Here is a 16,602-nt window from a genome sequence, read left to right as displayed (position 1 = left end):
ATATTAGAGTGTATATATTTCTCTATTTTTAGGTAACCAACATTCATGTGGTTAGCTAATAAGATTTGTATATGTATTTGATCATGTCTCCTTCAGAACAGAATAAATTGTTTCAAGGGTTAGTAGTTGCAAATCAAATTGAGAAATGCAACATGTTGGTCTTGGAGGTGGGAAGGAGCCTGCACTCTGAAGGAGTGAGAATGTTGCAGAACAGTGAGTCATCTGAACTGTGATGTCATCACACTTCTGGCAGAGAAAACAATTGACTGAATGACGGTGAATGTGCTTACTCATTTTTGTGGGAGATGGCTGGTGTGTTAAAAAAATGCCCATTCCCATTATAAATGGCGTAAATCAGACATTCACTTTAGTACTGTATGGTTGAGTGCTATTGAAAATTACAGTAAAGTTAAAAAAAAAATGCACTTCTTGAGAAACTTCTTTGGTGTATCACTCAAAAATTGGTTGACGGTTTCAGACTCTGTATCATCAGAAAATATATTTGAAGGTATGTGTTCAGATATTGAAAGTAGGGATACTGAAAGTAGGGAAACAGGACTCGCTCCATCCATATTTCTTATTCATGTCGTGAACATCCATTACAACCACTTCAGTAAAATTGCATCTACTTCATCTACAGATATCTAATAACTAAAAACGTGTTTGGGATCTACTAAAGGAATATAACCCTTTCTTGTTTTAGGAATTTACTTGAAAGCAGAAATTATTTAGGATTATTGTGCTAATCTATCAGCCATATACTTCAGGTCAATTTGCAGGTGAAATCTTCCAATAAGTGATCCCCTGTGACTCACGAAATTGCAATAACATGACTGCAAACAAACCGCAGTAAAGGTGAGGTTAGAACCCATGGTGAGTGAGTCGTAAAACACCAGGAGTTTTACAACTGACTTGCCATGGGTTCTGACCCCACTTGTACTGTTTATTTTATTTTTTTCTTAAGTGTTTCCTGATTGGTATCATCCAAATGAATTAAATTAGCCAATTTAGTAAACTAGCCAGTGTACCTTTTTAACGGCTTAAAATTAAAAGTACCTTTTAAGCTGTTAAAATTTATGTAATTTACTCGATGTTCTGCAGTTTGGAGGGATATGTTATATACTGTACATGTATCTTTATATATGCTCCTAACTGTTGTATCTGGGTGCCTCTGCAAAAGCAGTGATTATGTATGAGTGAGGTGAAAGTGTTGAATGATGATGAAAATGTTTTCTTTTTAGGGATTTTCTTTCTTTTTGGGTCACCTTACCTCGGTGGGAGACAGCTGACTTGTTGAAAAAAAAAATGTCCTGGAAATACCCTTGATTTTTTTTGTCCATCAGCATGGCTACCTTCTAAAATATATTCTGTTTCCTATGAATTTTTATTTGTCTCAGACTGGGCTGTGGGGGCATTGACCCTCAAAACCCTCTCCAGGTAGTAAGAACTTGGTAGAATTGAGTAGCATGTCAGTAATATTGACACATCTTGTGCATTAAAAGTGCCCAAGACATAGTAAATGTAGGTTTCAAATTGATAATTATGTAGTTGGAAGACAGAGTACCAATAAATAACAATAATACAAAACCTTTCAAGCAACACATGACTTGATAAAGCTGTCTTTTAGTGAAATGTTTTCCTAAAAAATTTATTTGCTTGCTGTGTTTCCCCAGGTACTGTATGACCCCTGTGGGTTTAGCACTCCCCTGTGAATATGTAACAGTTTAGGTGTTCTTTGCATTGCACCGTACAGTATTATGTACTCACTATGGTCTGTCGTGGTTCATGTTTCATGTTATGATAAAGGTCATAAAATATATTTTGGTCAGCATTATTGTCTTTGCAGGATGGTTCAATATGGGGCAGCTCAGGGAGTGAGGGAACCTATCCTGTGAGGGACACAGGGGGTAGCTGCTCCCCACAAGCACCACCGCCACCTGCCATAAGCCCCAATGTGTCGAGTACTGTAGTGGTGACTGGAGAAGTAGGCTCTCCCTGGAGCACAGGACCCAATGATGACTTGGAGAAACACATGCTACCACTGGCCATTACAATACCCAACGCAGAACCTCCTACTCGCTCTGATATCACTTTTGCCCCCTCACGTACCCCTACGGTTTCCCTGCAGCCGAGATGCAACGTACCTGCACCTATAGGCTCAATAGGAGGCATCAGTCCTTCTGCTGTCTCCATGCGTCGGCACCTTACCCCCTCTGATCCAAATGCTCATCTGCGGAGGCGCTCTGCGGAAGTGACTCCACAACCCACGTCTTACAGAGAAGGTGCACACCATGGTGAGTACAGACTATTAATTTTATAGGTTTGATTTAAATGGAGGTGGGAAGTACAGTGCCTGGACTCTAGAGGAGGGGAGGGGATGCAGTAGGTCAGAGGGCCATGGGATCTGTGATTTCAGCAAGCTTCTTACAAGAGAGTGATTGAATGAATAATGGTGAATGTGTTTCCTCTTTTTTTGGAGGGTCACCCTACCTTAGTAAGAGGTTGCTGGTACTTTAAAAAATAAGTGGACTTATAATGTACACCCAAAAAGACACTGTCTTTCATCAGTAATATGTAATACAAGGGTGAATTTTGTATTTGTTTACAGTGTTGTATAGATTTCCTGAAGTATTATGTGCACCACCCCTTCCAGCAGGAAAACTTTGATGCTGGTGAAGGGCTGTTATTCCTAAAAATTGGAGCTACCCCTCCAATTCCTTAGATCAAACCATATCTTCATTCATCAGGTGCTGAATGACCCATTGGGTTTAGCATTTCCCCAGAAAGATAAGAATTATCAGTGATTTGTTTCAGAATCTAACTCTTAAGGTTTTGGAAACAGTCAGTGAAAAGATTCACTGCTTCTTTCTTCCCCATTTCAGTACTGTTCTTTTGATGTAATATCCTAAGACAAAAATGTGATCTTTTTTTGTGAATGGGATAAAAAACTTAGTTTTGGTAAGCCAAGAAATACTTCAGCACAAGTATACACTGTCATTAAGCAAGCAGTTCTTTAAACACTGATCCCAAGCACAGGTAAGCCAGCAGCTACATAATGTCTGATATCTAGTAAGCCAGCAGCTATTTAATGTCTAATATCTAGTAAGCCAGGAGCTACATAATGTCTGATGTCCAACAATGGTAAGTCACCCGTGGATTACCTAATCAATATACAGTTTTTTTTTTTTTTTTTTTTTTTTGACAAATATCCACATCAGAAGACACTGTACTCTTTCCTGACAGAGAAAACATTGCTCCAACCTTTCACAACTGACAAAGAGCCTATTTCAGAAGCTGTCTTGCTCTTAGTATACTGTGAACTCAGATTACGTTGTAATAAACAACTGTCAATGAATAAGCAGAAAGATGGATGAGGGGTGCGAACCAGGACCTGTAAATTGACAGTCTGACTGATGAGACACACTAACCATTCACTTTTCAGTAAGTGGCCACTAATCATTCACTTTTCAATAAATAGTCACTAACTGTTCACTTTTTCTAGGTGTCATTAAGTGGTCACTAACCATTCACTTCTCTAGGTGTCAGTGAGTGGTCTACATTCACGTTTGCGCTTCCTCAGACAGTTATCACGCCTCTTATTAGACTGTCTTCTTCTTCAAGGAGGAGGAAGACAAAGACTAATTCTGATTAAGAACTCTTGATCCAAGAAATTAAGCCTACCCTCCTCTTCCTCGAATCAAATCTAATTATTTCCCACCTCTCACATTCCCTGGTGCTAGATTGGAGCGCATGGAGACAAGTGGTTTTAATTACTTGAAGTGCCATTAGAGTGTGAGTGAGGCAGCATCTATGAAGGAATTCAGGGAAACTGGTTAGCCGGACCCTAGTCCTGGAGGCGAGAAGGACAGTGCCTGCAATCTGAAGGATGGGAGAGGATGTTGCAAGTCAGGAGCCACTTGAATTGTGATGTTGGCACTCTTCTGGCAAGATGGAGACTGAATGAATACCAGTGGGTGTATTTTCATTATGTTGGGTCACTCTACCTTGGTGGAAGATGGCTGATGTTGTCAAAACGATGATGATAATATAATAATAATAATAAAAATAAATTATTAGAAATCATTGAGAAACATATTCCACATCTTTTTTTTGTAACCAACTATTTTCTTCCAAAATAGGGTAACCCAAAGAAAGAAATGTATTTACCATTATTCATGCAATAGCTGTTCTGCCAGAAGTGCACAGACTTCATCATTCTTTAAGTATGTGGTTGATTTTGTCGTTGAATAACTATGAGTGTGAAGTACCTTATTTTATTATAATTAAAAAAATAATAGAGGGAAGATCTCAGGAAAACCTTGTGTATAATAAATTAGCAGGCTTATTTTGTGTCTGAAAAAAAAAGAGAGGTAATTTTCTATTGGAAATAAAAATTGTTTTGCCAGTGTGGGAGTTTGTTTACTTTTTATCATAATGGTGATGGTATACAGAGCTGATAAATTGATGAGTAAGACACACATTCAACACCTGGGAGCAGCTCTGTATGACTCTGGTGGGTTTAGTGCTTAGGTTTGATTATAATAATAATAATCAGCACCTGGGAATCCTTTGCACTGAAACACTTCACCTGTGCAGCTAATAATTATTTTTTAACACTGGTTGTTGCCCACTAAGGTGGATGACCTGAAAAGAATGAAAAAAAAAAAAACGTTAGTTTTTCTTTTCAGATTTAGCAGTTTATACAGAAGGGGTTACTAGCCCCGTGCTCCTGTCATTTTAGTTGCCTCTTACAACACACATTGCTTATGGAGGAAGGATTCTTCTCCACTTACCCATGGAGCTTCAGTTAAATACAATGGTACCTCAGGATACGAACTTAATTCGTTCCAGAAAGCTGTTCAAGTGCCGATACCGAACGAATTTGTTCCCACAAGAAATAATGTAATTTAGATTAATCCTTTTCAGACCCCTAAAAATACACTTACAAGAACACTTACATAAATACACTTACATAATTATTTGAGTTTTGAGCTGTTCGTATCCCGAGATAGCACTGCATAGGCAAATGTAATGCTGGAGACAGTGGTAGTTGTAATATTGAAGCGATCAGTCCCTCATCCTTGGTAGAAGGTAATCAGTCCCTTAGCCTTGGTAGAAGGTAATCAGTCCCTCAAGCCTGAGCCTGAGGGAGTGATCACTTCAAAACTACTAATACAGTCTCCTGTGTTATATTTGCGTGTGTTTGACTGAGGAAGCCTGCCATACGAGTGAAACTTTTTGGTAGTAAAGATACCGAGGTGTTGCACATGTGTTGTTCACTCTTTAATTATGTTGTTTAGGGAAAAAAGAGCATCTTACCTTTAAGATAGAGGGTTGTGCAGGATATTTACTTAATATCAAGTACAGGCAGGCCCAACTTATGCAGCAGGTTAGGTTCCAGGCTGCTGCTGTAAAGTGAAACAGCCTTTTTTCACTTTCAAAAGCAACCAAGATCCTGATAACATGTTTGTTATCATATATTAAGTGAGTAATAGAGCTAGCCCTAAAAATTGCATATACAGTGGACCCCCGCTTTACGATCAGCTCCCAATGCGATCAATTATGTAAGTGTATTTATGTAAGTGCGTTTGTACGTGTATGTTTGGGGGTCTGAAATGGACTAATCTAATTAACAATATTCCTTATGGGAACAAATTCGTTCAGTACTGGCACCTGAACATACTTCTGGAATGAAATAATATCGTAAACCGGGGGTCCACTGTACAATACACACATTTCTTCTTTCAACAAACCAGCCGTATCCCACAGAGGCAGGGTGGCCCAAAAAGAAAAATGAAAGCTTCTCCTTTTAAATTTAGTAATGCATACAGGAGAAGGGATTACTAGCCCCCTAGCTCCCAAAATTTTAGTCGCCTCTTATGACATGCATGGCTTATGGAGGAAGAATTCTGTTCCACTTCCCCATGGAGATAAGAAATAAACAAGAACTTGTAAGAAAAGAGAAGAAAACCCAGAGGGGTGTGTATATACGTATATGCTTATACTTGTATGTGTAGCGTGACCTAAGTGTAAGTAGAAGTAGCAAGATGTACCCGAAATCTTACATGTTTATGAGACAGAAAAAAAGACACCAGCAATCCTACCATCATGTAAAACAATTACAGGCTCCCATTTTACGCTAACTTGGCAGGACATTAGTATCTCCCTGGGTGGTTGCTGTCTACCAACCTACTACCTAAAGCACATTACTTACCTTAAAATATTTTCGTCCTTGGCTTACAGTGAGTGGTGAATATATTTATTGTAAGAAGCCTGAATAAATAAAGAATGGGTATAATTGAAAACCGCTGCATTAGCAAAACGCTGTAATGCGAAGCACCGTAAAGCAAAGTGCTGTAAAGCAAAACACTGTAAAAGCTAAGCGCTGTAAAGTGGAGCCCTCTTGTATGTTGATCTTTCTTGGGAAACCATTTAGTTTCCTCTGTGTTTAATGAAAGATTCCAGTTAAGATCCTCCTTTTTAAGGGATGATGCCTTGATGCTGAAGTGATCTTGAGTTAAGGAAATGGAGTTGTTATACTCTTCCCTGAATGAAACCTGATTACTTCCAATTCTCCCAAGCGCTGTATGACCCAACAGGTTTAGTGTTTCCCTGTGAATATGAAGCACTAAGATCTTGCCAGAGTAAGTCAAATTGTTTGACTTTATTAAGTTATCATAGATTAAATGTGCATATTGTACTTTTTGGGTCTGTATTATTTGGGTGCCCTTTTGACCTTTGTGAAAAACAATGTATGTTTGGTGTATAAGATTTAAATAATAATTTGATTCACAGTACCTCCATGACACCACAAAAATTTACTGATTATCTCTAATTTGTTTACTGTAGGAGTTTACTCTGGTAGTTTACTTTAATTCCTGTTTTAGGGATTAATATGTTCTCAATACAGGCAAAATTCACTCTTAAAGACCTTTCAGCAGGCGATAACTTTTAAACCTTAGAAACTCATTATGTGAGGCTGTAATGTCTCCGAAGATCTTCAGTGCAAGAGAAAACATTATAATTTACATGCACACTGCCTCTGTCACCTGCTCTGAGCCATCCACCCACCCTAACCATTTTCTAGGTGTGGCAGCCTCCTGTCATGAACAGGTGGTGGTTGGGTACTTTTGTGGGAGAGGTGGGGGAGAGAGATGGGGGAAGGAGAGAGAGGTAGGGGGAAGAGGAGAGATCTGACACTGGGAATGAGACATCAGTAGGTGTTGCTGTTGTTGTTGTTATTATTATTATTATTATTATTATTATTATTATTATTATTATTATTATTATTATTATTATTATTATTATTATTATTTTATTTTTATTAATATATCTGTGAAGCTAAGCTCTTGTGGGTCATTTAGTGCAAGGAGTGATGAAGGCTTGATCCTCTGTCTGCTAAGCATGAGACAGGTAGAAAAAGATTCTGTTTGGATTAACCCAGAGGGTTGATAACCTGGTTAACCCGGTAAATTCAGGTTGTCATTGAGGACTATTAGTCTTATTTCCATTAGGATTCTGTGAGCTTCTTCCCTAGGATGCAACCTACAACATTTGGCTAACACCCAGTTACCTACTTAATGCTAGGTTAACAAGGAAACCAAGTGTAAGGAAACATGTCCATTGTTTATACTCATGCCAGGGATTGAACCCTGGTCCCTCAGTGTGCAAACTGATGCTGCTACCAACCAAACCACAGGACACACACACACTACCCTCGAAGAGAGAGAATGTTGGGATGTGGAATGATGGGCAGTGGTGGCAAATTTCGCATGTGGTGCCAAGGATTGTCCACGATTGTGTTGTTTACCTCTGAGTGAGCTGGCACAAGTGGTGGGGGTGGAGTCATTATCATAAGCTGGTAGTGCCTCGTAACTGTCACTAGTACAGTATGTAACAACTGCTGCCCTGCTGCTCGTGTTGCTGCTGCTGCTGCTGCTGCTGCTGCTGCTGCAAGGTTGTGGTTGTGGTCATTTTAGTAGCAGTGGTGGTGCTGGTGCTTCTGAGAACTGTGGTGCTGGTGATAATGTCATTGATGGTGCCTAATGACCAAATTTTCCAGGACCAAAAACAGTGGATGAAACTTGTCAGGACTAAAATAACTCATGGATGAAACATTCCAAGACCAAAAATAGTCCTTGGATGAAACTGAGACTGGAATGACCTGCACACGATGCGTCACAAGACCAAAACAACCCATGGACACAACTTTTCGAGGCCGGAACTACCCTTGGGCTAAATTTAACGAAACCAGAACACCCCATGATAAAACATCTCTGACTCTGGTGCCGATGAAAAGATCTGTGGTGATGCCCTGCAACATCCTGGCGAGGCTTCTCGTTCATACTCGTGGAGAAGGAGGGGAGGACAAGGTGAGAGGAGGTAGAATAAGGGGACTGTTGCCAGGACGTTGGTAAACACACGTTTTCTTAAGAGTGATGTTTTGTGGCAAGAATTCTTGAATACAGCATAATTATGTGTTGATGCAGCTTCGTAATGTGGTCATTCTCTCTCTCCTCCTCTCTCTCCCCCTCTCTCTCTCCCCATCTCTCTCTCCCCCTCTCTCTCTCCCCCTCTCCCTCTCCCCCTCTCTCTCTCCCCCTCTCTCTCTCCCCCTCTGTCTCTCCCCCTCTCTCCCCCTCTCTCCCCCCTCTCTCTCTCCCCCTCTCTCCCCTCTCTCCCCCTCTCTTCCCCTCTCTCTCTTCCCCTCTCTCTCTTCCCCTCTCTCTCTCCCCCTCTCTCTCTCTCCCCCTCTCTCTCCCCCTCTCTCTCCCCCTCTCTCTGTCCCCCTCTCTCTCTCTCTCCCCCTCTCTCTCTCTCCCCCTCTCTCTCTCTCCCCCTCTCTCTCTTCCCCTCTCTCTCTATCCCCCTCTCTCTCCCCCCCTCTCTCTCTCCCCCCCTCTCTCTCTCCCCCCCTCTCTCTCTCCCCCTCTCTCTCTCCCCCATCTCTCTCTCCCCCTCTCTCCCCTCTCTCCCCCTCCCCCCTCTCCCCCTCCCCCCTCTCCCCCTCTCCCCTCCCCCTCTCTCTTCCCCTCTCTCCCTCCCCCTCTCTCTCCCCCTCTCTCTCTCCCCCTCTCTCTCCCCCTCTCTCTTTTTTTTTTTTTTTTTTCTTTTTTTTACACAGGGTTTGACAAGGTTAAGGATCCCTAGCTTTATTGACAGCTATTTACAGGTTAAGGATTCCTAACTTTATTGGCAAGCTAAGAGCTGTTACCTACATCAGCTCATTTGAAAGCATTTTTATTGTTATGAGACATACAAGTAGGGAACAGGATGAAGTTGGCGCCATCTGTGGGCCAGCATTTTCATTTGATCAACTGACTTTATCTCGTTGACATAATTATGCTGTACGAATGTGTTCCATACTCGAGTCATCCTGGGTATGTATGATCTCAGATGGAGTGATGTTCTGGAGAAGGGTACAGCCAGAGTGAAGTTGCTGCTTTCTGCCCGTCTTGTGGCATAAAAGCTTGTTTCACGCTGTCCTCGAAGTGGATCCAAGTGTGGTATTTTGACAATATTGGCCTTGTACATAACAGTAAGGCCACCCACATCCCTCCTATGTTGAAGGCTCTGCTGAAATGACAGATCTATCCAGGATGGGTCCAGGCGAGAGATGAGACGTCTTGCTCTGTTCTCTACTCTGTCAAGCAGTCGCAGATGAGAGGGGGGGCAGGCAAACCAAGAAAGTGGAGCATACTCAAGGTGTGAGTGTACTTGTGCCTCGTACAGGATCTTGCAACCCCTACTGTCAAGCAGATGGGAGATACGGCGAAGTGCTGTAAGCTTCCTGGCTGCCTTGTTTGCAAGATTTACAACGTGGTTCTTCATGGTTAGTTTGGAGTCAAATTTCACCCCAAGGATATCAACTTCTTCTCCAGGTGCCAACATCCTCCCATTCATCCTTACTACTGCACCAGCATTACCATCATGGTGCCTAGAGACGATCATCATTTGCGTTTTCTCAGGTGCAAATGTTACTTGCCATCTATTTCCCCAAGCTGATATAGCTCTCAGCTGGTGATTGATGTAGCTTAGAGCAGCTGGCATTTCTTCTCTTGGATAAGTGAATGTCAGTGTACAGTCGTCTGCATATGCATGTGATTCTGGGATGAGATGAAGAAGGTCGTTGAAGTAGACATTCCATGACAATGGACCCAGCACGCTTCCTTGTGGAACACTTGCCCCAATAGGATGTCTTGCTGATTCCATTCCATTGAGAACTACACTTAGAGATCTACCATGAAGGTAATCACTGAGGAGACATAGCGTAGAGCCTGCAATTCCCAGTGCTTGAAGTTTTGCTAAGAGGCCCTGGTGCCACACCCGGTCGAAAGCGCCAGCAATGTCCAGTGCTACCACACAGCTGACTTTGGATTCATCCAGTGACTGGTGCCACTTAGTGGAGAGGTTTAACAACACATCAGCAGCAGAGTAACCTTTCCTGAAGCCATATTGACGATCTCTCCCCCTCTCTCTCTCCCCCTCTCTCCCCCTCCCCCCTCCCCCTCCCCCTCCCCCTCTCTTCCCCTCTCTCCCCCCCTCTCCCCCTCTCTCCCTCTCTCTCCCTCTCTCTTCCCCTCTCTCTCCCCCTCTCTCTCCCCCTCTCTCTCTCTCCTCCTCTCTCCCCCTCTCCCCTTCTCTCTCCCCCTCTCTCTCCCCCTCTCTCCCCCTCACTCTTTTTCTCTTTCTCTCTCCCCCTCTCTCTTTCATAGCCTCTTTCATTTTCTCTCCCTATTTTTTTTCTCATTTGCTCCCCTCTTTAATCTCTCCTTCCTTTTTTCCCTCTTATTCCCTCTTTTCTCCCTCATTCCCTCTCTTTTTCCCTCATTCCCTCTCTTTTTCCCTCATTCCCTCTCTTTTTCTCTCATTCCCTCTCTTTTCCTCTGATTCCCTTCCTTTTCCCCTCATTCCCTCCCTTTTCCCCTCATTCCCAACCTTTTCCCTCATTCCCAACCTTTCCCCTCATTCACTCCCTTTTCCCCTCATTCACTCCCTTTTCCCCTCATTCACTCCCTTTTCCCCTCATTCACTCCCTTTTCCCCTCATTCACTCCCTTTTCCCCTCATTCACTCCGTTTTCCCCTCATTCACTCCCTTTTCCCCCTCATTCCCTCCCTTTTTCCTCATTCCCTCCCATTTTGTCTCATTCCCTCCCTTTTTGTCTCCCTCCCTTTTTGTCTCATTCCCTCTCTTTTTCTCTCATTCCCTCCCTTTTTGTCTCATTCTCTCCCTTTTCAGTGTCCACCTATTTGTGGTTGCATGGGTCGAGTCGCAGCTCCTGGCCCCCACTTTGCTGGTCGCTACTAGGTCCACTCTCTCTCCCTGCTCCATGAGCTTTATGGTATCTCTTCTTAAAGCTGTGTATGGATGTGTGTGTGTACTCACCTATTTGTGGTTGCAGGGGTCGAGTCATAGCTCCTGACCCTGGCCTGTGTGTGTGTTTGTACGAGTGTATGTTATGTATGTGCTTATATATGGTTGCAGGGGTCGAGTCACAGCTCCTGGCCCCGCCTGTTCGTTGGTCGCTACTAGGTCCACTCCCTGCTCCGTGTGTTTGTTTACGAGCCGAGGCGACCTTGATCTGGTGCCTGGGTGTGTATGTGGCTCACATGTGTTGCACTCTCGTTAAGAGTCATACCTACCTGTCACCACCTGTCCTCTGACCTCGTTCCCCACCCACCTCCACTTGTCTACCAACGTTACTTTGAAATGACGCCCACCTGCTACGTACGATGCTCGTGCCTGTGTCCCAGCTTAGGCTAATGACACGTCTTATGATAGGGTATTCTTGAAGAGTATTTGAAAGAACATAAAGGAGGAACACTGCAGCAGGCTTACTGGTCCATACTTGGTTTGTTCTTGTCAAATCCAAACCCACTAAGAAAACTATTCGTCCGACCCATTATCATTGTTGCCAAGGAATAAGCTTTGATAACCCTATTAACTCAAGTGCAGGTTCCACGTAATTAAACGAGAACAGAGGAAAGAGCAAGACGATGAGAGTAACAAAACTCTAGGCAATGCAAGACTGAGTATTAGATTGGAGGGAATATGGAGGAAAATAATGTGTTCAGATATTTAGAAGTGGACTTGTAGGTGGATGTGTGTGAGAATGAGGAAGCGAACCATAATACTGACGATTGAAAAATTGTGGTATAATGAGGTATCTGTGGAAACAAAGAATTATATCAATGAATGCATAAAAGCTGACTGTACCAAAGTATAGGGATGCCAACACTGTCCTGTGGGTGTGAGGTTCGAGCTGTAAGTAGTTCATCGAGGGGGAGGCTGGAGGCAGTGGAGATCTTGTGTTTGTGGGCAATGTGTAGTGTGTGAATATTATACAGAGATTTCGGAGCTTGAAGATTAGGTGTGGTTATCAGTTGTATTATTCGAAGGAGCGAGTAGTTTTTGAGGCGGTTTGGACATTTAGAGAGGATGGAAAGTTTATAAATCTGGGTTGTAGGGAAGAAGGGGCAGGGGGTCATCCCTTTAAGGTTTGGAGGGAGGGGTGTACAAGAGGTTTTTGAGTGCTAGGGGCTTGAACATCCAACAAGATTGTATTAACAAGTTAGGTCGGAGTGAATGGAGGCAAGTTCTTTCAATGATTTGACGTGCTGTTGGAATGTGAGCTAAGTAATTTTTATGGAGGGATTCAGGGAAACCGGTTAGCAGCACTTGAGTCCTGGAGGTGGAGGTACAGTGCCTGCCCTCTGAAGGAAGGTTGGGAACACTGCAGGTAAGAGTGTCATCCGAACTGTGATATCAGCACGCTTCTGCACGTCCATCGTAGGTGAAAAAAGCGGCACTCGCATTCAAGATTACGAGAAACCAGAGTAAATATTGTCTTGGCGTGTGGTATTTGTATGTCGTGGGCGTGTACTCGCCTATTTGCATTCACTTATTTGTGGTTGCAGGGGTTGAGACAAGTTCCTGGCCCCTCGTCTTCACTGATCGCTACAAGTGTGTGTGTGTGTGTGTGTGTGTGTGTGTGTGTGTGTGTGTGTGTGTGTGTGTGTGTGTGTGTGTGTGTGCTCATTTATAGATGCAGAGGTCGACTCTTAGCTCCTGGTCCCGCTTCGCTGATCGCTGCTAGATCCACTCCCTGCTCCAAGAACCTTGTGTGTGTACTCAGTTGTGGTTGCAGAGGTCGAGTGTCGTGTGTGTGTGTGTGTTTAGAATTCTATATTGGATCCCTTCCCATGTGCACCTGTTACCAGTCGTGTTCTCATGTGTATATATGTGTATCTTAGCGTATGTAAATACTGGCAGAGAAGCGACCTTGAGGAAGGGTTGATTTTGGCTGACAAGTGATGATACTCTGGTTGTGTTCCCTTCAAGGAGTGGTGACTTGATGCTGCTGAAAAGCTCTTGATCTAAGAAATTGGATCACCCCTACGGGTTTAGTGATTCTCTGGGAATATAATTGTCACATATGACCTATTAATTTGGAAGAATAGGACGAAATATACAATACAAATTAGCCATCATTGTATCTTGAATGGAGAAGGTGGAAACACTGGGTATGTTACCTTACACCTGCTGCCTCTGCTCACCTAGCAGTGAGTAGGTACCTGGGTGTTACCTTACACCTGCTGCCTCTGTTCACCTAGCAGTAAGTAGGTACCTGGGTGTTACCTTGCACCTGCTGCCTCTGTTCACCTAGCAGTAAGTAGGTACCTGGGTGTTACTTTGCACCTGCTGCCTCTGTTCACCTAGCAGTAAGTAGGTACCTGGGTGTTACTCACCTTACACCTGCCTTGCTGACTGTGAATGTATTTCCTCTTTTTTGTGCAGGTCACAGTACCTCGGTGGGAGACAACTGGTGTGATAAATATTAGTGTGTGTGTGTACTCACCTATTTGTACTCACCTATTTGTGGTTGCAGGGGTCGAGTCACAGCTCCTGGCCCCGCCTCTTCGCTGATTGCTACTAGGTCCTCTCTCTCCCTGCCCCATGAGCTCTATCATACCTCGCCTTAAAACTATGTATGGTTCCTGCCTCCACCACATCACTTTCTAGGCTATTCCATGGCCTGACTACTCTATGACTGAAGAAATACTTCCTAACATCCCTGTGATTCATCTGAGTCTTCAACTTCCAATTGTGACCTCTTGTGTCTGTGTCCCATCTCTGGAACATCCCGTCTTTGTCCACCTCGTCTATTCCGCGCAGTATTTTATATGTCGTTTTCATGTCTCCCCTGACCCTCCTGGCCTCCAGTGTCGTCAGGCCGATTTCCCTCAACCTTTCTTCATAGGACAATCTCCGTAGCTCTGGGACTAGTCTTGTTGCAAACCTTTGCACTTTCTCTAATTTCTTGACGTGCTTGACTAGGTGTGGATTCCAAACTGGTGCTGCATACTCCAGTATGGGCCTGACGTAGATGGTGTACAGAGTCTTAAACGAATCCTTACTGAGGTATCGGAACGCTATCCGTAGGTTTGCCAGGCGCCCGTATGCTGCAGCAGTTATCTGATTGATGTGCGCCTCAGGAGATATGCTCGGTGTTATACTCACCCCCAGATCTTTTTCCTTGAGTGAGGTTTGCAGTCTGTGTGTGTGTGTGTGTGTGTGTGTGTGTGTGTTTTCACCTCTTCGCTTGTCGCTACTAGGCCCACTCTCTGTTTCAACACCTTTATCGTACCTCTTCTTAGAGCTATGCTTGGATCCTGTCTCCACTACTTTACTCTCCAGGTTGTTCCACTTCCTGACAACTAACTCTGAGGCTGAAGAAATACTTCCTAACATCCCTGTGGTTCATCTGAATCTTTAACTTCCAGTTGTGTCCCCCTTAGTTGCTGTATCCCGTCTCTGAAACATTCTGGCCCTGTCCATCTTGTCACTTCCTCTCAGTATTTTATACATCGTTATCACGTGTGTGTCGGGGGGTGGGGGTGAAATCGCGTTCCTAGTGAGCCAGGGACTAAAGGAGTTCACGCAAGACGGGGAGGGGGGTGTTGAGGTTATGTGCCATGGGGTCTGGGAGTGGGGGCGTGGATAGTTGGGGAGATGGGGGTTTCCTGGCGCCGACGACTGTTTGCACTGGTGGGAAGGGGAGGGGTGTGGGGGCAAGGAAGAGGGTCTCGTGTTGGGGAGACGGAGGGGGTGTGGAGCTCATGTTGGGGGTTGGGTGGGGAAGAGGGGCGAGGGCACTCTAGTGTTGTCATCACACACAGTGGTGTTGCAGCTTCTCCAGCTTCCACAGGTACCTTCTCTTCTTGAGTGCTGTGTCTTCCAGCATCACAGCCTCTTCAGCATCTCGGCCGCATCCTTGCAGCAAATAACAGCGCCTCAAGCATCTTACAGTACTTCAGCATCTACACTCCTTTGAACATCTTACTCTGCTATGGACGTCTTAAGCGCCCCTTTCCATCAACTTCCAGCACTTCCAGCATCTCTCATGTATCATTCAAGATTCATGCAATGCCTTGAGACTCTTACGAGACGCTGACCGTCTTTGCTGCCCCTTTTCCAGTATTTTAAAGTGTCTCAAGCATCTTTCAGTGTCTCTAAACTTTTGTTTGCCTTTTTCCAGCATAGTATGCTATCTTGACAGTCTTAAAGTGTCTCCCTTTCTAGAATGCACTGCTGAGAACTCAGGCACGCGTGCACACAGTGCTCAACCAGTGTCTTGAAGACAAAAGAGACATCAGAACCAGCTACAAGTGCTAGTAAGATGAGAAAAATACACATGACAATCCAGATATAGAAGCCGGGTCAATACTAGCCCTCTTCTGTATCTAAGAAAAAAAATGGTGACCTATCCGTCCCTTCCCTCAGCCGCGAATACATATAATGTACTGTCCGTGCATGGGTCAGTTCATTGCTCCTAGTCTTGTGTAGAGGCCTATCGTGTGCACTTCGGAAACGCGTAGTGTTTTAACTTCCTCGTTTCATTATTTGACGCGTTCATCGTAACCAGGTTAAGACTGGAAAGTACTCATAGCACTCTTTGTCGTTGTTTGTTCTATATGTGTGACTAATATCTGAAGTGTCAGGAGGAACTGCGAGAATTCCACTCTCGCGCCGCTGTATTCCTGCGGGTGTTGAACTTGCGCAGCGCTGAAGACCGTCTTTGGTGGTCACAGCTCCGACGGCCCGCTTACCAGGCCTCCTACTTGACGTTTTGATCAACCAGGGCTGTTGGTGCTAGCTGCACGTAGCCCAGCATAGGCTCCACTGCCCAGCTGTGGTTTGTGTTTAAGAAACTGTATCGGCCCTGCAGTTATTGGAGTCGAGTTACTGGACTGGTGTTCCTGTACTGGTGTTACTGGGTAGCGATACAAGGAACTGCAGTGACTCTGGTAGTTATGGAACGCTGCAGGCTTGGTCTGGACGCTGGTCTGCTGCTAGCTAGAGGGAAGACCACGGCTACAAGCACCGCAGACACTGGCGGTGGAGGTGGCGGCGGCGGCAGTAGCGGCGGCTGCCCAGGGTGCTGCTGTTACTGCGACCTGTACCCCAAGGCGGAGTGGGCATACCACGACAAGCTGGCCTACCCGCCCATTGGGTACTCACCCGCTGCTCCGTGCTCGCAGGGAGAGGCGCTACCCGCGGCGTTAAACCCGCACATGTCTCATGATGTTGCCGCAGCCTT

At 44.4% G+C, this 16,602-nt stretch overlaps 1 protein-coding gene across 4 annotated transcripts in view; it reads left to right on the top strand.

The window, feature by feature from the left end:
- The window catches only part of LOC128699023 (mitogen-activated protein kinase kinase kinase 7-like), a 120,561-nt gene that overhangs the window by 25,705 nt on the left and 78,254 nt on the right, over positions 1-16,602 (top strand). For all 4 annotated transcript variants that reach the window (XM_070096874.1, XM_070096873.1, XM_070096876.1 and 1 more), the window contains exon 9: positions 1,847-2,294. In XM_070096874.1, coding sequence (XP_069952975.1) covers positions 1,847-2,294 — 448 coding nt within the window. The remainder of the gene's footprint in view (positions 1-1,846; positions 2,295-16,602) is intronic.

The sequence above is a fragment of the Cherax quadricarinatus genome, chromosome 55 (assembly GCF_038502225.1).
Source record: "Cherax quadricarinatus isolate ZL_2023a chromosome 55, ASM3850222v1, whole genome shotgun sequence".
In the NCBI taxonomy this organism is placed as follows: Eukaryota; Metazoa; Arthropoda; class Malacostraca; order Decapoda; family Parastacidae; genus Cherax; species Cherax quadricarinatus.
Note: the sequence above shows the minus strand (reverse complement) of the source record. Positions and strands in the feature narration are given on the sequence as shown.